This window comes from Hakea prostrata, chromosome 9 (assembly GCF_041222555.1).
Source record: "Hakea prostrata isolate BN-2017 chromosome 9, UWA_Hpros_2, whole genome shotgun sequence".
Classification (NCBI taxonomy): domain Eukaryota; kingdom Viridiplantae; phylum Streptophyta; class Magnoliopsida; order Proteales; family Proteaceae; genus Hakea; species Hakea prostrata.
In genome coordinates, this window is record NC_142608.1 from 17,767,943 (window position 1) to 17,793,175 (window position 25,233).

The window sequence follows — 25,233 nt, forward strand, 5'->3', positions numbered from 1 at the left end:
TTAGGGCCTAATGTACTCGGATCAAAACCTATGTGACTGGGTGTACACGGTTTACACTATTCAGCTCGGAGTTCCTCAGGAGACACACTATCTTTCCATTTCTTTCTCTCAGCCTTAAAACAAGCTCGAACACTCAACGATTTGTTTCATCACTGACCACATGTGGCCGAGAACTTTGGGCATGATTGGATTCTCTAGGAACATTGGCACTAGAATCATGATTAGGAGAAAACGAAGGGGATTCGACATTTCGAGCACCATCACTTAAGTGATCTAGGGCATCAACTTGTTCACTCGCCCTATCAGCAAGAATCGAGGTCTCTTCATACCTAGACAATCTAGGAGGTTTTGAGGCCATTGACTTCACCCCCATATCTCTAAAGGCTACTTTAAACTAAGGAATTGTTGAGAAAAATGAAAAAGAAAAAGAAAAAGAAGAAGGAAAGACAAAACAGACATAAGCAACATCCAAAATCCATCACAAAATGCATTTAAGAAGAACGAAATGAATAAGCGGAAAGGAAAGAGTGACTTACTTATCTGCTTCGTAAGAACTAAGAGATGAACTTTGAAGACAAGTCAAAGGGAAGAAGTTGAAGTGATAAATCATCAAACACTCCACAGCTCTCACAAGAAGAAGAAATGAAAAAAAGGAAGGAAAGGTCCAACCAAGATATTTATAGTGATTGTAAGATTCCAATCCAAGGGATTAAGAAAGAGGCAATCTGACGGACCAGGTAACACCTTCACAAATTCTCAGTAGATACTCATCCAACGTCAGCTAGAGGATCCCATCTTGACAGTTCAAGAACCATGATGGTTAGACTTCAATTAGATTCCAAATACAAGGCTTAGAAACAACCCCTTTGGACGGTAGAGATAAGAGACTCTTTAAATTCCAAGCCGCCTCATGTCACTCCCTAAAACGTGGACACGTGGATGGAAATGAAAAGGGTGGGAAGTTGTGCACAAGCCTTTTGCACTGCGCAACAGCCACTCTAGTAGACATCCTGTTGAGCATTAATTAAAAAGAGCATCTTTTCAAGAATGTGTTCGAGACTTCGAGGAGATAAAGATCCATCCAAAGAATAGTCACTTAATCCACTCTACTAGAATGTGTCAAGTAACTGGGGGCTTATGATTTGGACAAATTCCATTGGATCGAGTTGATAAAGACCAACCAGGTTCAATGCAGTTTGATCTCGTTTTGGTTGAACCGAATGACCCAAGATACTTTCGCCCAGTAATATTTACTTCTTGAGTAGCAACTGACTCCCTTGAAGTTAGGGATATGAATCACAATCAAGTCAGGAAGTTTGGATTGCTTTTGGAGTCTAGGTCGAACTCAACAATTACTATGTCAGTTAAACTCTCTCTACGGATAAGACTCAATTTAGGAGTTCAAATCAAACTCAATAATGGTATGGCTTAGTTAACTCCAACTATAAATACCTATACCTCCATCCTTAAGAGGGTCGTTTTCAAGAACCAATCCAACTAACTATTTGTTTGTTGCAACCTGCTTTCTTCATTGAGGGATTGGACATTCGACTAACTTGTTTGTCAAAGACGCTATTCGACCAACCAGGTCGAACATGTTCTTGCAGGTACATCTGATCGTGTGGACGAGCAAGATTTTTTAGCAACGTGTGTTATACTCATGGTACAAAATTTTGGCGAAACATCGTCGAGTTTCAAGAGTAGGAGAAAGAAAAGATGAAATGACATATGCAAGAAATTGGCAATAAATCACCGAGAAATCAGCAAAATTTCGATGATTATTTTTCATTTTATCACCATAAATTCGAAAATAAACTTGGAAATTCTTTGGAAAATTGGAATTTCAAAGGGATTTTGTGGTGGAATCTTCAAGTCAATGGACAATCATACCAATTTGTCCCAATGATTCAGGCCTCAAAAGACAACGTGCCAAATGTGGTTAGGGAGGAGAATCTGCATGGAAAAATCTCTGTAAGCGATACAAATTAGGAAGGGATTTTGTAGCCAAATCTTCAACAACAATAGGCAGTTTTAACAATTTTGTCCCAATGACTCAAGCATCAAAAGTCAACATGCCAAATGTGGTTGGGGAGGGGAATTTGTATAAAAGAATTTCTAGAAATAATTCAAATTATGAAGGGTTTTGTAGTAGAATTTTCAAGGTCAGCGGGAAATCTTACCAATTATGTTCCAATGATTCAAGCCTTAGAAAGCATCGTGCCAAATGAGGCTAGGGAAGAGAATCTGCATGGAAGAATTTTTGGAAATAAAATTCAAATTACGAAGGGATTTTGTAATGATTTTCAACGTAAACGGTCAATCTTATCAATTATGTTATAATGATTCAAGCTTCAAAAAGCAACGTGCAAAATGTGGTTAGGGAGGATAATCTACATGGAAGAATTTTTTGAAAATAATTCGAATTTGCCAACACCCTATTGACTGAAACAACCCCCAAAGTCTTTGGCGAAATTTTGCCAAAAATGTCAAACCTTGCTTATACTCAAGTGTGACCCCTACAATCCAGTTTTTTTTATGCATAATAAAAATAAGAATCAATTTTCAAAGATTGCAAGTATATATTTACCGGTACAATCAACTTATATGTATTGGTTAGTTACTCGATACAAAAGGGTGCAGCCCTCGAGAGAGCTTCAAGAGGAAAGAGAGAAAATCCTATCCATGCAAACAATTGAAAGAGGAGGGGAATTTGAAGAAATTGTAAGAACAACTAAGGGCCTGTTTGGTTACATGAGTCTGGAGATTTCAAATATCTAGAGATTTCAAATCTATTGAGTTATAATTTATAAAATTAAATGTTTAGCTGTTGGAATGAAATCTGAGATTCATCCTAAAAAATTATTTGATCGACGTGATTTTTGTGAATGTGCAAATGTATAGCTTTTTTGAAATCTCTGGATTCATGTAACCAAACAGGCCCTAAAATAAATTGCGTAATTTAAGATTTAACATATAACCGTTAGATATTAAATGGTCAAGTGTCACACTTACAATTTTAATGATTAATTACAAGGTTTTTTTTTAAAAAATTTTTTTTACTACATTCTCAGAATGAGCTTTGTCTGTAAAAGTCAACCTATGACCTCTCCATTGAGAAGTATGAATCTTACCACTATACCAACCTTGCATTGACAATTACTTTTTCTTTTTTTTGTAAAGCATTGACAATTACAGCTAATTATAAAATGTGAATTGAAGAGGATGAAATAACCTTGGTGCATGCCCAAAAAAAAAATCTACAAATATCAAATGGTCAGAAAAACTTAAACTATATAACTATCGATTTTTGGCCTTGTGGTCCCTATCAAGCGTGTGGACTAGGGTTATGTATCTAGCATGTTTAAGGTTTATTTAGTCAATCATTCTCCCAATCATGACCTTGCTAGCTCAATAACCTTGAGCCACATTATGAACAAAGATCAACCAACCAAATAAATGTGTCAAGTGCCTTATCGTACGAGGCATGATATCTTAAATTTTAGTACATCATATGAGAATGACTAGAAGTTCCTATCGAAAAGTGCATATTATTTTGCTTAGCTTTGTTTTTGTTGTTTTATGTCTAGCTTCAAACCAATCGCACATTGTTAGTTTTCATTCAAAACCAAATTAGTTGACCATCAATTATGTATTTAATGGGACTTACTCTGGCATATAGGTATTGGATCGAGCCATTCTACTTAAATGACTCGACTCAAGTCGTTCCATTGACTTCAAAACATTTAGTATATTTGTTAATTACTTAAGTATCTAACATTTGGCATCAGAGCTTTTAGTACATTACTTAAGTACATAACACCATCAAATAATCAAAAATCATAATCGAACTTGTAAAACAATTAGTCCGATTCTGTATCTGAAAGACCCAAAAACCGATTTGATGAGCATGGTTTGGACTTGAACTTTTCAACACCTCTACGCTATATCCTCGAAAGTCAAAACCCAAAAGAAAAGGCATGAACATGAATCATGCTACCACGATAAACATATTAGAGAGTGTAAATTCCGCTCATATCTGGACCCCACAGCCTCCCCTGTCTCCAAGTTAGGTTTCAATATTTCTTGTCAAAAGTTTAGTTTTCCTTACATGATTTCATTCAAAATGTTTTGTATATTTACTCTTGATCCATAAGATATGTAGGAATAATCAAAATAATAAGTATTTATACATTTACAAAGTTTGAGGCCAATAGGTTAGAATTTTTTTATTAAAAATATAATTTTGGAGATTATACGATAAATTACAATATTTAAAATCTAAAACGTGACTAATTCAAAAAATTTTCCATAAATTCTAATATTTCCCAAATTGAGAAGATTTAAATATTTCTCCTTGGTTTTTGACTTAACAAAAATAAATAATTTGTTTATAAATATCTTTGTTTGGTAGAAAATTGTTTATAAGATCCTTCAATGGGAAACATAATGATGAATGGAACTACTCTAATTGTCAGCTAGTAAGCAATCTTGGCATACTTGAAAGTATTTTGTTCCTCAAGTACCCAACACCAAAACATAATAAAGAAACATAATTAAACCAAACTTGTAAAACCATCGTTCTAATTTTGTCTATGAAAGACTCGTGAACATCTCACGCTATAACATTATAAATATAGAAGAGTCTAAATTCCACCCAAATGGACCCCACAACCTCCCCAGTCTCCAAGTTAGGTTTCAAAATATATCTCGTCAAAAGTTTACTTTTCTTTGCATAATTTCATTCGTAATGTTTTGAATATTTATTCTTAATCCATAAGATATGTAGGAATAATCAATAAAGGCAAATATTTATATCCTTTTGAGAGTTCAAGGCCAATAGTCAAGAAATTTATTAAAAATATAATTTTGCAGATTATATGATAAATTACTATTTAAAATCCAAAATGTGAATAATTCAATTGTTTTCGCTAAATCATAATTTTCCCCAAGTTGACAGGATTTAAATATTTCTCCTTGGTTTTGACTTAACAAAAATAAATATTTTTGTTTATAAATATCTTTGTTCGGTAGAAAATTGTTGATAAGATGATTCAATGTGACACGTAAAGATTAACGGAAGTACTCTAACTGTCAACTACTATGCCGGCATCATACCTGAAAGTCTTTTGTTGCTCAAGTACCCAACACCAACACATAATTAAGAATAAGAAGCAAAATGAAATCAAACTTTTAAACCATTTTGTCTATGAAAGACCCAAACCAATTTGATGAGCATGGTTTGGACTTGAGCTTTCTACACCTCCACCTTAAATCCAATTTGATAACCAAGACTTTGCCTTGGCATAAACATGAATCATGCCATAATATTAAACATGCACAAGAGTCTAAATTCCACCCAAATGGACCCCACAACCTGCCCAGTCTCTGAGTTAGGTTTCAATATTTCTTTTCAAAAGTGATTTCATTAGTAATATTTTGAATATTTACTCTTACTCCATAATATACGCAAGAATAATCAATAAACATAAATATTTATATCATTTCCACAGTTGAAGGCCAATGGTCAAAAAATATTATTTTGCAGATCAAACTATAAATTACAACATTTAAATAATTAACAAGTGATTAATTTAAATGTATATTTATTTGGAAAAGAAAAAAATGTATATATTAAGCAAGGGTGTAGTACGTAATATACTATTAGGCAAAATCGAACCTATGACTGTTAATGCAGGGTTGGTAAAGTGGTAAGATCCATACTTCTCAGTGGAGAGGTCATGAGTTCTACCCTTACGACAAAGCTTCCTCTCGAGTAACCCTACAATAGTAATTTTTAAATATTTTTCAATAAATACAACGAATTTTCCTAAGTTGGCTAGATTTAAATATTTTTTGAAACTCTAGTCCACATAAGCTTCATCACCACACATCATACCTAACAAGTAACTTCAAAAATAAACATAATGAGAACTTAGAACAAAAAAAAACCAGACGAGGTAATCTTAAGAAAAATTTTAAACGACGAGAGAAAGAAAAATCCAAAAGGGGGAAAACATTCATCCCAACAGAAAGAAAACTTTTGTTGATCAACCAATAGCGATTTGTTCCCATCGTGAATCAACAACCTTTACCCCGTTTTCGAACTTGCAGAATCGGTCCGTCTTCCTCTTCCTAAACCTAATCCTTTAATGCCGCAAAACCTTTGTAAAGAATCTAGTCTTGAAATCTCAATAATGATCTAAGTCTCAATCATTTCTCAGAACAGGCTCTCTTTCATGGTGATCTGCTACCATTGCTCCCAAATCGAGCTTCGAAACGGAACAACAAATTCAAGAGGAGATTTAAAACCTCCGATCAAGGATTGAAAACTAAGACATCAATACCTAAAAATGAAGAGCTAAATGAAGTAAATTGTTAGACTTTTGCCTTCGTTTTGAGATGTTGCAAGAAGTGGGGCTTCAAAGCTTCAACCATTCAACTTGCATATTCACTTTCGTTTTTGAGAGGGAGTTATTTGCTAAAATTTTTCTTTTTAATTGTTTTTTGTTTTGATATATTGAATAAAAGAGAGAAGCTTATTAGAAAGAAAAAATATTAAAACAAATAAATCGAAAAGAAAAAAACAAGGGCATTTTTGTCATAAAAATTATTAAACTAATAGTTTCAGTTAAACTTGTCCTTATTTAATCATTTCTTGAAACCACAAAAGAGCCATAAGCAAAAAAAAACTTAAACTGGACTAAAAATGACATGAACCAAACTTTAGGGGTTGAAATGAAAATTACCCTAAATTTTTTGTTCATAGAAAATTGTTTATTTATTTATTTATTTTTTTGAGTTAAACGAGAAAATTGTTTATAAGATGATGATTCAGTGTGAAAGGCGGAGATGCCGTGAAATTGCTCTCAAACTGTCAACTGGCAAAGCCGCCATCATACTCGATAGTCGAAAGTCTTCGATTTTGGTCAAACGATCGATCGGTCCAAAGAAGCTCTGACGACTAACGTAGTTGGTCAGTTGCTTTCTTTTTCAGTCTAACGGGGAGGAAGAAGACCTTTAAGCTCTCAAAGCTATGACCATTTCCATGGCCTTCGTCTTCTTCTTCTTCTTCTTCTACTCTTCTTCCTCCTTCGAGAACAGCTCATCACCTCAGACTTTGAAACTCCAATTGCTCTTAAATTCTCACGGCTTTATTTCTAGAACAGAAAGCTTCCGTCTTTCTGGTGGTCGAAGGGAGTGAAAAATGGCCATGGATGGGAGTATCTTGACTCCCGAATCTGCAGCTGTGAGAGCGGTTTCGGCAATTGGTCTTGGTTATGATCTATGTAGTGATATCCATCTTTCCTACTGCAAGTCTGGTCCATCCAATTCGCGTTTGATTGAGCTCGATGAAACCCTAGATCGTGATCTTGTCTTGCCTTGTGGTGTGGTTGTTCCTAATGTGCCCAATTCAATCAAGTGCGATAAGGGAGAACGCACGAGGTTTCGTTCTGATGTTGTTTCCTTCCATCAGGTGGGTCTTCTGTTTTGTGCTCCTAATTAGGATCTTGTTTATTACGAAATACGTAGATTACAAGTGATAACTCTGTTTTAAATAAATTGATCAAGAATTTGGTGTGGTTCTTCAATCTGTCTTCCAGATGTCAGAGCAGTTCAACCAGGGTTTCTCTTTGACTGGTAAAATCCCTTCCGGCCATTTTAATGCAATGTTTAATTTTAAAGGGTGCTGGCCGAAGGACGCAACAGCCACAAAAAGTCTTGCTTTTGATGGATGGTTCATGACTCTTTATAGTGTAGAGTTAGCAAGATCTCCAATCGTGCTGACTGAACAAGTGAAAAAAGAAGTACCAGCATCATGGGATGCTGCTGCTCTTGCTGGGTAAGATTTTGGGAACTAAACAAGGTTACCGTTACAGTGACTTTCTCTGCTGCTGTTCTGACAGTTGTATACTTGTTTTTCTTTTCTGGGATACCCTTTTTACCGTTCCATATATTGGCTAAAATTTTACTTCTACATAAGATGCAAGCAGAATTCAATTTATAAACACATTACTTAATGGAGTGCAGACATGACAATTTGTCAACAGAGGATGATTGTCAGATTGTTTTATGAGCTATAATTGTCAGTTGGATTCCATTTCAATAGGCCATGCCCCCATATTGAGAGCAATGTCCAATCCTTCCTTCAATGCATGCTTCATTTCTCTCTTTTTTATTTTAATTTTTTGTCTTCTTGGGTGTTGGATACCATACGTCTGCATATGACTTGGACTTAATGTTTTCTTCTCCAACAACAACTAAGTCCTCTCCCGACTAAATGAGGTCGCGAATACGTATCCTTGAGAGGGCAAAATGTAAAACACAGAAAGAAAAGGAACAACGAGAAAACCAAAATTACAAGTCAGTCTTAAACAAACTAACTCAGGGTGGCTACATGGCTCCTAGCCTCAAAACAGCTCTATTTGATGTCATATTAGAGACAAGACCTAAACTGTATGTATATTTCCTCACTATTTCTCCTAGGGTCATTTTAGGCGCTGATCCTTGCTCATTTAGTCTCTCCAATTTGAATAAGGCCAGTCCTTTGAACTGAAGCATCCAAATGACTCCATTGAGCTCGGTCATGTCACCTTAACTTCGTTGGAGCTTACCTTGAATTTGGACTACTCTTAAATCAGCTCTATTGTGGTCATTCCTTACTACTTTATACTTCCTGGTTCTGCCACTCAGTTATCTCATAGTCCTCATCTTTACTGCATGCAGCTTATCTTTATGATACTTCTTAACTGCTCCACAGTTCGCACCATACATGATAGACTATTCTGTAATTTTCACCTTTGGATCAAATAATACTCTGGATGTCCCTCTTCAGTCTCTCCAATGTATTTTAATCCTTTGTGGGACATCATCTTCTATGTCACCTTTAATATGGATTATTGATCGTAGATACCTATTATGTCTCTCTCTGTGACATCCATCTTACTTTAATGTTTTATATAACATGACTGTAATTTTTAGAGACTGTGCTGAGTTGGTTCCTGTGCCTATGTTGGGCAGATGTTGGCATTAATTGTCCTTGTTCATGTCATTGGTAGTTGGTACTGTGCCTACAGAAGTTCAAATACTTGCAGGTTTTTAATCATCCTCAGCTATTTTGATGGATTATATAACAAGCAACTTATTGTCCAATTGTATCTCAATTTGACTCCTTCCTAGCAAAAATACTAAGGTTCATGGATATCTCTCAAATGTAGAAAATTCTGCCTGTTTTGTGACGATAACTAGTAATATTACTTGGATTTTAAATACCCTTTATATTGGGAGAGGGGCTAATGAATTATATCACTGGTAGATTTGTAGTTCATATTGGCGAATGATGTTTCTCTATGAAAAGAAGGTGGAACATCGCTTGTTTGCTAAACTGGAACTCATTGAGATTTTTCTTGAATGTCAATTGTCAATGCAATTTTTTTCATAAATTCATACTTCTGTTTGAATTCCAACTTCACCTACCCCTTGTTCCTGTTTCATTTTGAGTTCTTCTGACAACATAATTTTCCAGGTTTATTGAGAAATATGGTACTCATGTAATTGTTGGAGTAAAGATGGGAGGTAAAGATGTTATTCACATTAAGCAGTTAGAAAACTCAAATCTTCAGCCAACTGAAGTGCAGAAACTGCTAAAGCAATCAGCTGATGAGAGATTCTCTGAAGATGCCAATAGAAATTTGTACTCTGGCTCTAATGAAAAAAAACTAAAGGTATATTATAATTGTTTTTGAAACTTATTTGCTCGTCCAGTGATATGATTTATTTATCTTTTTTTTTTTTTTGAGTGAAAGGGAAAAGATAAATTGTGAGAATGAAAGATGATACAGAAATCATATGTGTCCAAGGAACATGTAGTTTCCTCAATTTAAGCAATCATATGTATCTCAGTTGATTATATTCATGAAGAAAGGAAATCATTTGACTTTTAGTAGTGCATCAGACTGGGATGAATCCTAATTAGTTATTAGATAGAAATAGTTATTAGCTGACTAAAGCAAACTCCTTGATCGCAAGGAAATGTAGGATTTGAACGCATTTACAGCGAAAAAGGAAAGTGAGGAAATAGCCAAAATTTCAATCTGAGTTGTAGTCCTATGGACTGCATAAATAGTTGAATTCCTCGGCAATAATTTATTTGCACAAACTGTTATTGGCTTTAGTGGAATCTTGTAAAATACTTGATGAAATTATGTAAATTATTGAAAAAGATAAAGAAGACATTGTTTTTAAATTGTGAGAAAGCATCATGTATGTATGGTAGGTTTTTATTTTTAGGGTTTATGGTAGGTTTATTTTTATTTTTCTCCTAATTAAACATGAGTTAAAATGCCAAGTTGTTTGTAAGGAATGCTAATTTTTTGAAAAGATATGAACGGAAGGCTAGGAATCTGGTTGTTATTATGAATTGGGATAATGTAATGGAAAAAAGAACAAATTATATGGTCGGTAAACAAAGATTTGTTTGTGGGATATTCTGAAGTAGAACGAATAAGTAGACAAATGATTAATCATAAATCATTGATCTAAACTACTTTCTTCAATCTGTTTGTTTCAGGAAAAACAGTTTCTTGCCTTGGAACTAAATAATGCATTTGCAAACTCAATTAGATATACTACTGTTTCTCACTCAAAGAAGGAGGTAAGATTCTTCCTTTCTACTTGAGTAATTTAATTATATGCAGTGTTGCAACTGGTGAAGATTTTTAATTCTTATGGATCTGATGTTTCCTTTACTCATGGCAGGATATTGTATACATTCATGTCAGGAAGGGAGGTATTAATAATGGCCAAAGTCATAATGAGTGGATCTCAACCATATCACAGTCTCCTAATGTGATATCAATGTCTTTTGTTCCTATAACCTCCCTTTTGAGTGGTGTACGGGGTAGTGGATTTCTAAGCCATGCAGTAAATCTTTACCTCAGATGTGAGTATGGCTATCTCAAGCACACCAGTTTCAACTTTTTGCCATTTTGAGAATCCTCCGGTCGAGACACAGTGAAATTTATTCTTGGATGGGGAATTTAAGAACAATCTTCTGAGGAATTGTACTGCCCAAGGAGTTGTGCCAGCTCTAGATATGTTATAGTCTGACTTCTGATTCTGATGTAGTGTGTTATAGGTTGCATTATGATTTAAAAAATTATGAGCACAACCGAAATGTAAAATGTTTTGAGGGGGGGGGGGGGAGGGAGACATCGTGGTTACAATCCACAAATTGAGAGTTGCAATAGCTATTAGCTATAGAGAAAAACTAATGTGTCATACTATGAAATTATAGGACTAGGTTATTGAAACCTGTTATTTTGTGACCTTAATCTTGTACTTGACTTTAAAGATGGACCCACACCAACATATTTTGGTGGGCGACCCGAATTACCCAATTCATGACATGTTACGATCTAACCCTGATGGGTTTACCCGTTTACCCGATTAAAATCAATCAATATGTAACCTCTGTTCTATTAGGTCATTGTGAGATTTGGGGTTTTCTTTTAGGGTTTTGACTAAGAGTTTTTGTAATGCTGTTATGGCAATTGGTTGAGAGATCTCTATTATTTTCTTCTTCTACATAGTGAAGTTCTTGTTTTTGGCCTGTGGACTTAGCCCACACCACATTGGTGTGTGAACCACATTAAATCTCTGCATTCTTTTTATTCTGTTTCTGTTTTTGTTTGTGATTTCTTGGTATTTGTTGTTACAAAACCCACTTGAGACATGAGACCAGCATTCTGGCAAACCAGTTTGGTTATGCCGGGAAGATCCATTACAAAAGCTGCTTACCTCCAATTTGGAAAGGGAGGCTGAGAGGTTCTCACTTTTACCATTGTCGAATTTTAGGACATCGTTTTATACAAGCATTCATCTCTTGTTTTGGGATAATATTTTCCACAGTGTGTATAGTTGTGTTACTGTGGTGTACCAAATGCAAGACAAGCTATTTTCCTCCCAATTTTGTTTTGTCATGCTCTTCCGCTTACAAGTGGCTCTCTATCTTATGGAAATTGGTTATTCTTGCAGATAAGCCTCCAATTGAAGAACTTCATCAGTTTCTAGAGTTTCAGCTTCCTAGGCAGTGGGCTCCCATTTACAATGAACTCCCTCTTGGTCCTCAGCGCAAGACACGTGGTTCACCGGCACTGCAGTTCTCCTTCATGGGCCCCCGATTTTATGTTAACACAGTGCAGGTAATCTTTTTGCTCCACTGTTCATGAGCCAGTTATATCTGTTAACCTCAGTTGAAAGCTTTCCATCATATCCTGGAACATCCAATTCTAAGATTCTAGCATAATGATGAGGTGGTAAAATTATTTGCTAACTTGATTACATGATGCTTAAGGCTGGGGAACCTCCTTCATGTGTTATTAAGTGCATAGAACTTCCATACTTTCTTATTTGTGCTAGCACGACCCTTGGGATTATGGAACTTCACAGGGTTTTTTCTAAATCATTTCTTACCAAGAAAGAAAGAAAGAAAGAAAGAAGAGTAACGAGGAAGAACGGAAAAGAAAAGAAAAGAAAGAGTTTTTGCCTAAAGGTTACCCTTTTTTTTTTTGAAACCTCAAATGTTTTGTGTGGCAAGTGAGAGTAACAAGTTGAGTCCTTAATTATCCCCCTCCCTAATTGAAGTCTATTGGTGCTATCTAGGGACTTATCCAAAGAGCCGTTGTTTTCTAATGTCACTCACTGAGAGAGAGTGGTGATTAGATATCATAGCATTAGTAGTAAGAAACTTTTCTGCTGAAGATTTAAAAATTCCAGCTTGTTGCCTTTATGTATTGAAGTCCGTTTTGTGCAAATAAAGGTTGCATCTTCTTGTAGCTGAAGTTGCTTTCTCAAATAAATGTGTGAAAGGGCAGGTCTTATACTCATTTAAAGTAATGTTCTATACCAAAAGGAAAAAGAAAACTAAGGTTGAAACCACAATTGTCAAGGTGAATAGGCAACAAGGCCTTGGGGAAAGGGTGGGAGGTGTTGAAGAAAATCAAGCTGACTCCAAACAAGGAGCCTAGGTGTCGTCTAAGTGACAAGGTAACCTCTAGGTGCCAAGCATGGTCGGAGATCTCACTTTGGAGTGAGACCTTGCCACTTGAAAATACCGAGACCTCGACCGAGATGGTGAGATCTTGGTCAAGATATCCAAAATTTATGGCGTAAACTTGGTGGCCCATCTCGATGGGTTTTAGGCCCCGGTTGGGCTGAAACTTGGTATTTAGCCTCTTTAAGGCCTCTTGAACACACTAGTGGCCTTAGATTTATGAGAAAACAACCCCAAGTATGTCTTCTAAGTCAACCCTATGTGTAAAATGCAAGGTTAGACAACATGTAATGTAGAGATATCAAGTAATTCAAATTATCAACTATCAAGTATCAAATACATTACACATCAAACTATCAAAGAACTTAAATGTTTTCAAAATTTTACAACCATTAGAAGTTTTAGACTTTTAGTAGATCATTTGTTTCCATGAAAGTGTAGATCAAAGCTAGTAGATCAACTTATATTTATGCTAGACTCACACACTCATTGTAGAACATTCTATTTGAAAAAAAATCAAATTTGGGGAAAAATCTTACCTTTGTTGAAGATCTAGTTGAAATAGGTTTGAATGATGATAATCTGATATTGTAGATGTGTTAAGGATGTTTAGAAGCTGAATCCCCAACAAATTCCGGCCAAAAATCAAGGTTTCGACAAATTTTGAGGGTTGTAGCGAGAGAGAGGTGTGAGATGCCTCTCTCGAGCGAGATAGGGGGTTTTAAAACCCCCTAAACCAGGTGGTTCAACCCGAGATGGTGAGATCTCGTGGCGAGGTCTCCCATCTCTCAAATCTCATCTCTCCTCTTGTCTCGCTATCCCAAAATAGTGAGATATCTCCGCGAGATCTTGAGATCTCTCACCATGGTGCCAAGGCAGTGCTAAAGTGTGGATAGTGATGCCTTGACAACTATGGATACAACTTTTAATTCACCTGCTCTGGTTATGCCTAGGTGCCTGTGACGAATTTGGTTACAACTTTTTATCCACCAACTCTGGTTCCACCAACGTTTTCCTGCAAATAATTAGTGAAACCTGTTCTTTGTTTTTATTTGACTGTGGTACTCTATGATTATTCTATATCCTTTCTGGTTTCTAAATCAACTGGTTGCAGGTTGACACTGCTAATCGACCAGTGACGGGAATCCGTCTATACATGGAAGGTAGGAAGAGTGATCATGTAGCAATCCATCTTCAACACCTTGAGACGCGTCCAAAGAGTATTCAACTCTCTGATGATTACACTAATGATCTGAATGAGGATCCAATTGATCGTCGCTACATTGAATCTGTGAAGTGCAAGCTATTTTCACATGTATACACAGCACCGGTTCAATACAGTGGGGCTTGTATAGATGATGAATCTGCCTCCATAGTGACCAGGGCCTGGTTCGAGGTTAAGACAGTTGGTGTGAAGAAAGTCCTGTTCTTGAGACTGGGATTCTCAAATGTGGCATCTGCCAAGATCCGTAGATCAGAGTGGGCTGGGCCGAGCACACCATCTCGGAAATCAGGCGCCTTCTCAATGCTGATCAGCACCAGGTTCAGCACTCAACTTCACCGTGAAAAGCCAACCAAGGTAATAGTGAATTCTGCTGTACATCCAGGAGGTCCGCCCGCACCTGTGACTGCTTCAAAGTTGTCACAATTTCTAGACACAAATGAAATAGTGAGGGGTCCAGAAGACTTGCCTGGATATTGGGTGGTCACTGGTGCAAAGCTTTGTGTAGATGGCAGCAGGATCTCTTTGAAAGTCAAGTACTCATTGTTGACAATATTTTCTGATGAAGACCTTTATTAGCTGATGCCAAAATAGAGTTTGAGGATTGATGCCAGATGCAATGGCCTTCCATGAAATCCTTATATAGACCTGTTTCAGATGTCTATTGTACAGTCTGTCTCGTACACATTGTAAATTTTGTTGACAAGTGCAATTCAATTTTGAAGTCGACTGCATTTGCTTTGAAGTGTAGGAAGTAGTGATCACTTCTAGTAAGCTTTGTAGTTGTTAATTGTTGGATTACTTGGATTCAGTAGTTGTATCTTAGGGCCCATGAGTATGGGTACCGTATAGATAGAAGCTGGCATGGTACCCATATGTATTGGTTGATATAGTTAACAAATTGTTTTCTTTTGGGGCTGGAATTGCTTGATACAACTGATTGATTTTTGTTTCTTTTTCTTTTTCTTGTTTGCCCAGTTTGTGTCCCGGAATCTTTTGTGGAATGGGGATTTCCAATTTTAATTTCTGGTAACAGAGGACCTAGTGAAGCGTCTCTTGATCAGTTTCTAGGAGCTGATGGGACTGGGCTGGTGAATAGTGCTTGATTTTGATGCACTGTGCCCTAGTGTGGGGTGTGGGTTTAGGGGTCATGTTTGTCCCCAGTCATTTTGACTTCCAAATAGCCCCATTGGATCAACATTGTCTTGCTTTTCTAGTCGCAATGCCACCCACCCTTTATGGATGGATATATCTTACAGCTTTTTACATGCAACCCCTTCTCCCTCCAAAAGTGTAAAAATTATAAAGAACTCAGCCTTTAACAACCAACAGATGGTGTCATAATTTGTGAATTTACTTGTTATATTTGTAAATTAAGGAAAACTCAGTTATCTTATTATGTTGCTTCAAAGAATGTTATTTATGCAACTTGTTCAAGGCTTCAAGCAAGAATGAACTCTTTCCAACCTTCAAAGGAAAGCAAATTGTGCCCCTCTAGGTGGATTTTGGTTTCTATGCTGTGCCGGCTTGGGTGGTGTCCCTAAATTTTACTTTCTTTTTTCTTTTTCTTTTTCTCCTTCCTTTCTTGAACTGTACTTGTGATCCGTATTGGATCCCATATGTTTTTGTGGTGAAAAATCTGTCGGAGAGCACAAAGTATTCCTTGACAGGGTGTTGATCGGGACTCCAATCGTACCCTACCCCAACAAAAAAAAGAAAAAAGGAACCCTTTAACTTGGTTTCTCTCTTTCAGGTTGATTTGTTCGTATAATTCCAAAACTTCGATCACTTTTAGGCCCGGTGGTTTATTTGATTGACCTACCACCTACCAACTGGTCTAAGAGTGAACCGGGTTTGAAAGCGTTGATTTGAGGATTTCGGGTTTCCTTTCTGACGATAAAGAAAATTGCCGAATTCGAGGGGAATGATTTCTGGAGTTTGGGAAGGGAAGTCGGTGTAGTACTCGTCATACCACACTCAACTCGGCCCCACCGGCCACCAACCAACCACCAATCACACCACTCAGTGGTTGCCAACGCCTATTTCACTTCTCTTGCCATTCAACCGTTCGATTTGAGATCAGAAGCATACATTGCAAGATTACGTATCTAGATTCCAATCCTTAAGATCAAAAGGCTTAAGTAAGACTAGTGTATACATCTGTATCTCACAGTTCCTTCTCCAACTGGGTTTTCCAATTTCACGATTCCCAAAACATGCCGGTGGCGTATTTCGTCATTCCATAGAAAACGATAAACGCTAAAACGCAGCAAGATAAGAATTCCAACTCCAACTCCAAGTCCCATTCTCTTTCGATCTTTCGTTCTCTTTATTGGTTCTTCTACAAATAAGACTGCTCTGAGAATTTAAAACGGTAGATTCATCAATTTAGATAGACGAATTTGTGTTGGATTTGAAGAAACGGAGGGGAAAGTAAAGATGTTGGAGCTGTTCCTGTTGAGTTGTACGGCGGTGGTCGTCTTCTTCCACGGTGTTAATCTCTTCTTCCAGGCTATCTTTCGGCGTAGGAGCTTTAGATCTCTCAGGTACTCCAACTTGGAATTTTTACTTTTTCCCCCCTCATACATTGAATCAATTTCAAAACCTATATATGCTTTATATTGAAATCTCCTTTTGCTTTTGTTTTTTATCTCGCTGTTTCAATCTTTCAATAGTTCAAGATGAAAATTTTGGATTTAGGTTTGAGAATTTGATTATGATTACGGATTTACCGACGACTACTGATGATTACTTAACCTGTGATTGTTGAGTTGCAGTTTCTCGGGATTTGCTGGATGGTAGAGACTATAGTGCGGTTTGAATTTGAGAATTTGCAGTGTAACTTCCACCAGCGATCATCCAGCCAGCTTCTGTAGATTTTACTCTTTTTCTTTGTCAAATTTTTGGTAGTCATCAAATGTAAATACCTTTTTGGACAGAGAATTCTACCGTTACTTTAATTATTTGCAATTCGAAAATTGCATTTTGTGTTTGGTGTGGCTTTCCAAAACCAAAGATTTTGGTTTGTTGGCATGTCGATTTAAAGAATGGTAGGTGACTTGTTGGTGTTAGCGTACTTATGAAAGCTACATATTGCAGGGCATTAGATCCAGAAATTCATGTTTGAATTTTTTTTAAGATATCCTGATATGAGTTTGTTAAAAAATAATAATATATATATATATAAAAAAAAAAAAAAAAAAAAAAAAAAAAGGCTTTTGAGAGCTCATGAAACCCCTAGACTGTAGTAGAGAGTTGGAAGACCGACAATTTCGAAGGGTCGGATCAAATGAAATCGCATGAGAATTTTTATGTTTTTTGGTGGAAAAAAGCAAACAGACCATATATGGGCACCATGGTTTCTTCATCAGCTATGAAGATGATTTTTTTTTCCTTTTTCTTTTGGGTTGTGTGTGTAAAAGGCGCATATCTAAATAAGTTAATTGATGGTATGCCAAATATAATGTTGCGGCATTATAATCCTTGTCCCTACACTCGTGAATTGAGTAGCATTTGCAGAAATTTTTTCTGCCAAAGTTGTATGTTATGGTCTTAGAACATTTTAATTTTTAAGTCCCCTAGAATATTTAGATTACTGATAAGCCCATGGAGTCAAAATTGGTCAAGGAAGAAGTTGGTCCATATTTCGATGAATTATTTTTGTGAATTCCAAACATGATGCTTGCTTTAATTAATGGAATGAAGCATCATTTCCAATCCATTTTAAGGGGCTAGGAGTCCCTGCAAGAGAGTTCCATTCGTAATGATAACATTATAGCCGCCTTCCTTTGGTTACTACTTGGCGCTACAGACTTGGACATCCGTCACCCCTATACATTGATTGCTAGGTTTAGGTTCATTGGATAGGGTTTTGCAAAATGACAACATTATAATTTTTTTTTTGGGGGGGCCCGCTTTCGCTTGCATTGAGGGAATAGCATATGGCTTCGTGGATCTTGAGCAGCTTTTTTTGGTTAGATGATATTAGGGTTTTTCATCTGTTTTCCTCTAATTCATTACACTTCAATTTCCATGGAGACACTCTCAGGCAAATTCCCTTAGCAATTGTGCAAAATAAATATAAATAAGTTGCTATCATTTCGCACTATGTGATATCATAGTGAGGGAAACTATGAGTTGAATCTAGTACTTTGAACATGATGAAAAGACAAATTGATCGCCATTAATTTTGATTTCCATGCTTTCAACATTTGGGGATGGAATGGTTTTACAATATGATGAAGGAATGTCAAAGAAAAACCAAAATGCATTTTCATTTTAGGAGCAAGTCATCGTTCTTCTATGAAAAAAAGAATAGGAAGAGATAGGAAGATAAAAAGAGGTTTTCATTTACGGTAGTTACGGCTATACGCGGCGAGCCATTATGATCATGCCATGTGTAAAAGTTTGAATCTAACTATTATAAATGAAAATGCGGGGGTGTAGGTGTAAATAGTTATTTCTTAATACAATTTATTTTTTAAATTTTCATTTTTAGACCGACGACTCTAATTGTAAAAGAAAAGGGGGAAATACTCTAGAGATAGAGAGAAAAGAGAGCAGAAAAGAAAAGAAAACCTATTGCCTTGGTTTGATTTGCAGTAAGACGATGAAAGGAGGCTCAAGTGACCGGATAATAAGGATTAGGGTAGTCCCCAATCAATGAGGTCTTGCTAGCCAGAGAATTCCTGAGGCCTAATGGAACAGCAAGGTTAGGTTTAAGGATAAGAATGTCTAAAGGGGAGGATTAAGAGTCATTGTTTTGGTTAATTTTATAAACTCAAAATTGATTTTAGTAAATTTTACTAATCGAAACATTGAGCGACTAATTTTGTAAAAGAAAATCTAGAAATAGCTCATCATCTAATTTTTTGTTTAAAAATCTAAATTCAAATCATTATATCTACTAAGTAAAAAAAGTGCAACGCTTCCAAATGTCTCTTCCTAATTTCTCTTTCTTTGGGTTGAAAGAGGAAGGTTGTTTAGGGTTTAGGAGTAGATGGGATGCAGATGCAGATGCAGCCAAAGTATCTTATTTTATTCCTGTTATTAGTGAATACCATTCAGTTATATTAGTTTTAAAATTTCAAAAATTCAATGTTTAAATTTCAAATGTAATTGACCACTTCAAACATTAATCATCTTTTGGTTAAATCATAGTTTTCGAAGTAGACTAGTAAACTACCTGTAAACATATATGAAGTTGCAGAAAAAATATTAGTTAGAGGAGGCAAGTAATGTATCCCATATATATAACTTAGTAATTAATTAATTTTCAGATTTGTTTACAAAATTATTTGATAGAACATATAATACTTTATCTATATTTCAAGTGAAGATCGAATATTTGGTAAAACTAAACAAAATTAGGTTGCTATCAATCAAATAATCCCATCCTAAATCATACTCGTAGGTAGCCATTAGTCATATGATTGTTTGTTAATCATAAATGCAAATAATATTTTTTAACTATATTGTGAAGTGGTGAAACAATCACAAACAAATGTTTAGAATTGTGATGTTTATTAAAAATGTTAATCACATGAGGCATTTTAAGAATATATATATATATATATACTGCTAGGTAAATTAGAACTATTTTGTTTATTAACATATTATGCATGATTGAGAACAATAAATGTGGAATCCACAAAGATAATTTCGAATGTTTGAGGCTATTTTCATTTTCTCTAGTTATGTTTCTCCAATTATCTTTTTTTCTTTTTAATAATTTTTTAAAGAATAAGTTTGAGACATTGGAGGCAATTGAAATACTACCAATAGAAGAAAATTTCAGGTAATTTTTTTTTAATAATTTCATAACAATATAAACTAAATTAGAGTACTTATTAATTAATGGATACCAAATCCTTCGATTACAATATTTTATATCTTCAATATACATGGGTTTTGGCATATTTTTTTAATTTATATTATAATGTTGAAGTATTATTACATTAGAATAAATTGTAACGTTATGTTTTTGTAATTGGAGTAAAGTTGTACCGATATTATTATTGTATTAGATTAATATAATAAAGGGATAATTACTATTGCCCCCTTGTACTTTGGTTTTATTACTAATCAAACCTCTTTCTTTATGAAATTACTATTGCCCCCTCACTTCTAACGGTGTTAAGTGGTTGTTAACATCAAATATGTAATATCTATTTTGCCCTTCATTAAAATTAAGAAGTTAAAAAATATGATATTACCCTCATTTTTAGAAACTATATTGAATGTCAATTATATCCTTAAAATCTTATATTTTACAATAAATTTTGGCTTTAGTGGGACCACACACTTTGTACAATGGTTAGCATATATTAGGAGATTTTCAATTTTCAACTTTGAATTACATTTGATATTTCCTAATATTTTAGTTTTTATTTTAAGTTTTATTTAATCACATATTTCCTTTATTCGGCGATTTCTTTTTAGAGAAGAAAAATCAAATCTTTTCTTTATTCGGTAGTTTCTTTCTAGAAAAGAAAATTTAATTTAAAGTTAATTTTTCTCCATAGTTAATTAAAGATAGTATTATAACTTGCAAAAGAGTAAATAAAGTAAAGAGATAATTGTAGGGTTATTTTTGGGTTTTTGAAAAAATATATAGATGCCACATCATCAGTAAACTAACTGAGCTTAACGGAAGGGGGGCATTAGTAATTTTAGACAAAGTTAAAGGTTGGATTAGCAATTTTAAAAAGTAGAGGGGATAAAGTAATAATAAAATCAGAGTACAAGGGGGCCTGTTTGGTTATGCGAATCCAGAGATTTGAAATCTTTAGATTCACAAATGGGAGATTTTTACCTGTTTGGTTGTGTGAATCTCTAGATTCATGAAATCTAGAGATTCACATTTTTACACTAAAAACATGAATCTGTAGATTTATGGGTATGAGGTGAAATCCAGATATCAAAGCGTTAAAGATTTGAACCATAATTCAATAAAATTACTAACCAAACAGTTAATTTTACGAACCATAACTCTAGAGATTTGAAGTCTGTAGATTTGAAATCTCTAAATTTTTGAAATCTACAGACTCAAGTAACCAAACAAGCCCTAAATACATTTAGATGGTCTTTTTAGTGTTTGTTAGTATTTCTAGTTTTGGTTGAAAAATCAAGCATATGTTTTTCTTCTTCTCTTTCATTGTAATATGAAAGTAGGTTATCCTATCCCAAGAATACCCTACGTTGTGAGATCCCCTGGATTTTTGACCCATTACCATTGGTTCCAGGAGTGCGAACACGGAGTACAAGTAAGCGACAACTCTATACCATACGAGTTGAGCCTAGGTTGATGATCACGATGAAGACCTGATCACTCTAATGGATTTCAAGAAGAGAAAGAAGGTCAGAAAGACATAAAAAAAGAGATTTTGGCATGCCAATAAACCAATGTTAGAGGACTTGAAATTTGAGGTAAATTATATACCATTGATCAGCCCTTGAAAGGACCTTTTTACCCTCCGAAGCTTGTTGTAATCGGCTTTCTCATAAATGAGATATAGGTCGACCGCCGTTGCCTAGTTTCGGAGTAGATTTAGATTTTCGAATTTAAAACTCTATTTTATGTTTCTCTAACCCTATAGATGCATTGTTTATGCTAGAGGGAGGCTGAGAACGTGAGAGAGAATGAGAGCTCGTAATTGTGAGACTTCTTCCTTTGGTGGTGCCGAAGTACGAGTCACAAAGGAAATTGCACGATAAGGTATGAGAACTCTAAAACCCTCTTTACAACTTCTCTTTTGATGCATTTATGATGAAATCTTTGCATTGTTGTGGTGATTATTGTTGTTCGGCAACATTGAATGCTTATTATTGCCTTATTAAAGCTCCCTAACCTTTGTGAGAGTTGGTTATTGCAATCCCTTGCATTTGAAACCGATTCGAACCTCTCTGAGATGCTCGCAGGCAGACACGAAGAGCCCAAATTGGGGTTTTCATTTGGGATGTTTAAAAGGCAGTTTGGGGACCCTAATGCTGTCAAATTGAAGACTCTAAAGTCCTGTTGCAAGTTAATTTCGAATTGGGGCTGAAATCTGCCAAAGTGGTCGAAGCCCTAGACTGGGCGGTCGACCAGCCCTGTGTGGCTCAACCCCCGCCCCTTGTTTCGGGTGCTTGTCTTACCCTTGTTTGACTGATCCCTAATTGTTGTTCATTCAATTCTCGTGTTTCTAAGGTTATTTTTTGGTCAATTGCACTCTATTTTGTGGATTTCTTTGGAACTTGGAGATTGATATTAGTTTGGAAGGTGAGGAAAATACTAAACTATATCTTATATGATTAATGGTGTTATTTGCATCTTCGTTATTTTGATATATTGTATTCTATTATAATTGTGTGTGACTTTGCGCGAATAGAAGGTTAGATCATTATGCTTGTTTCTACTTTCAAATTTTATGAATTATGATATGTGAATGATGTGAATGTATGGATTGGATTGTGCGGCTTTGTCCTCTTGCAATCCCTTGCATTTGAAAATTTGGAACTTAGGTTTGAGAATTTTATCATGATTACGGATTTACCGACGACCATTGATGAATACTTAACCTAGGATTGTTGAATTGCAATTTCTCGAGATTTGCTGGATGGTAGAGACTAGAGACTATAGTAGTCTGGTATAGTCTGGTAGAGACAGAAAGATCTGAGCACGGCTTGGATTTTAGAGAGAATAGGAAGACGAAAGTTGAAAAGAAAAAGAGGTTTTCATTTACGGTAGCTACGGCTGTACGTTGTGAGCCATTATGATCATGCCACGTGTAAAAGTTTGGATCTAACTATTATAAATGAAAATGCGGGGGTGTAAGTGTAAATAGCTACTTTTTAAATTATACTCAAAACCATTTAATTTTCTAAATTTTCAATTTTAGATCGAAGACTCTAATCATAAAAGAAAACTCTCTAAGAAAAGAGGGAAATAATCTAGAGAGAGAGATCAAAAAATAAAAGAAAACTTTTTGCCTTGGTTTGATTTGCAGGAAGATGATGAAAGGATGCTCAATTGAATGGATAATAAGGATTAGGGTAGTCCCCAATCAATGAGGTCATGCTAGCTAGAGAATTCCGGGCCTAATGGAACAACAAGGTTAGTTTTAAGGATAAGAATGTCTAAAGGGGAGGATTAAGAGTCATTGTTTTGGCTAATTTTATAAACCCAAAATTGATTTTAGTAAATTTTACTAATCGAAACATTGAGTGACTAATTTTGTAAAAGAAAATCTAGAAATAGCTCATCATCTAATTTTTTCTTGAAAAATCTAAATTCAAATCATTATACCTACTAAGTAAAAAAAGTGTAACGCTTCCAAATGTCTCTTCCTAATTTCTCTTTCTTTAGGTTCAAAGAGGAAGGTTGTTTAGGGTTTAGGAGGAGATGGGATGCAGATGCAGCCAAAGTATCTTAAAATTTCAAAAATTCAATGTTTAAAATTTCAAATGTAATTGACCCCTTAAAACATTAATCTTTTGGTTATAACATAGTTTTCCAAGCAGACTAGTAAACTACCAGTAACTATGATGCGTCCAGAAATTGTTAAGCCTCCGAATCTCTTGACGATGGCCTGCAAAATAGTTAGACGTGGCCCGACCGTTGAGGTTGGGAGGCCACCTCCGAAGCTTAAGTCAGTTGCTGAACTTATCCCAAAAAGCTCTGTCTAGTTGCAGAGCATAAACTTGAATGAAAATTGTAGGGAAACGATTCAAATACCTCTGGGGTGAGTAGATCACCAGTTTATATAGACATTACCTCCAATTCTTGACCATTGGGTGGATTCTCGATCTCTTAAGGTGGCCGTCCGATCATAGGGTTTTACACTAGATATTTGGGGGTGCTGGTAGTTACCGATCTCAGCACGATTCCCTCTCCGCCTTGACGATAGTTGCTTCCTACAAGTCAGCTTCGCCTACCGCAAAATTCCGGAGGTCATTCGTGACTGGTAACACAAGTGCAACGCCCTCTCGATCTTTTTAGTTTAGGTTAAGGTGGGTTCCAATCGTGGTCCAACCAAAACGAAGGGTGTGAACCCGATTCAATAGGTTCGGTGCAATTTTCCTCGTATCATTTGCCCCATAGACCGAGGGTTCGAGCAACGCTGTGGAATGCTTGGTCTGGCTTTGCATTCTTTCCGAACATGAGTGAAGACAAGAAGTCTTTTCATGTTAAGATATCTTCGCATTTAATGCTTCTGACATTTATTTCCAGCAAGGCGCACTGTCGAACCTTTCTAATGCCTCGCTCCCTGTGTCTAGTGCTCCACATGGCAACCGGGGAGGCGCGAACATTGCGTCTTGTCATTCGAACTGTCGTGTCTCAAGCTTTTATCATCATTGCTAAGATTTTTGATCCATCATTGATTAAAGATCGTTGATGATCTTTCATCTGGGTCGTTTGTTCATTTTACTCGAACCAACGCACAATCCTGCTCGTCAATCAAATTCAATCTCGTGTGTTCATTTGAATTTTGAATCTATAAAAGGCTCTTCTTGTCTCATTTCCTCTTTTCACTTCTTTGCTCTCCTGCTTCAGAAAACACTCTTGCTTTCAAGTTCTTCAACTTGTGGTCTCACAAGTTTCCAGTTTTGGCTTGTGCGATTCAAGCTTCATCCTTTTAGTTTTCTCAAGATCACAAGTAAGTTTTCTCTCCTTACTTTTGTTACATCTTTTTTATTTTCTCTTTTGCATTCAAACAGTCTATTCTGCCTCTGCTACTCTGTCCATCACTTTCTCTCTGAAAATGGGTAGTGGTAAGACTTCGAAGGAGGGCGATTCTATCGATCGCTTGATTAAGGGTGAGGAATCTGCCTAACAGAGAACTCCTACGGCTTCTGTTGAACTCTCTGGTGATCAAGACTATAGGGTGACCGAACATTGGTTGCAATCTGCCCCCGCTAGCCCTAGAGATCCACCTGGCAATGCCCCTATCATTCAAAGGACTTCCTCAAAGAAGAGGAA

At 35.9% G+C, this 25,233-nt stretch overlaps 1 protein-coding gene across 1 annotated transcript; it reads left to right on the forward strand.

Moving 5' to 3' along the window:
• The first annotated feature begins 6,865 nt into the window (after window positions 1-6,865).
• NSL1 (MAC/Perforin domain-containing protein) lies at window positions 6,866-15,396 on the forward strand. The gene is made up of 7 exons (XM_089168438.1): window positions 6,866-7,474; window positions 7,602-7,840; window positions 9,524-9,722; window positions 10,568-10,651; window positions 10,756-10,939; window positions 12,034-12,200; window positions 14,166-15,396. The coding sequence occupies exons 1-7, from the start codon at window positions 7,205-7,207 to the stop codon at window positions 14,850-14,852; spliced, it is 1,830 nt and encodes a 609-aa protein (XP_089024564.1). The 5' UTR covers window positions 6,866-7,204; the 3' UTR covers window positions 14,853-15,396.
• Window positions 15,397-25,233: the final 9,837 nt, after the last annotated feature.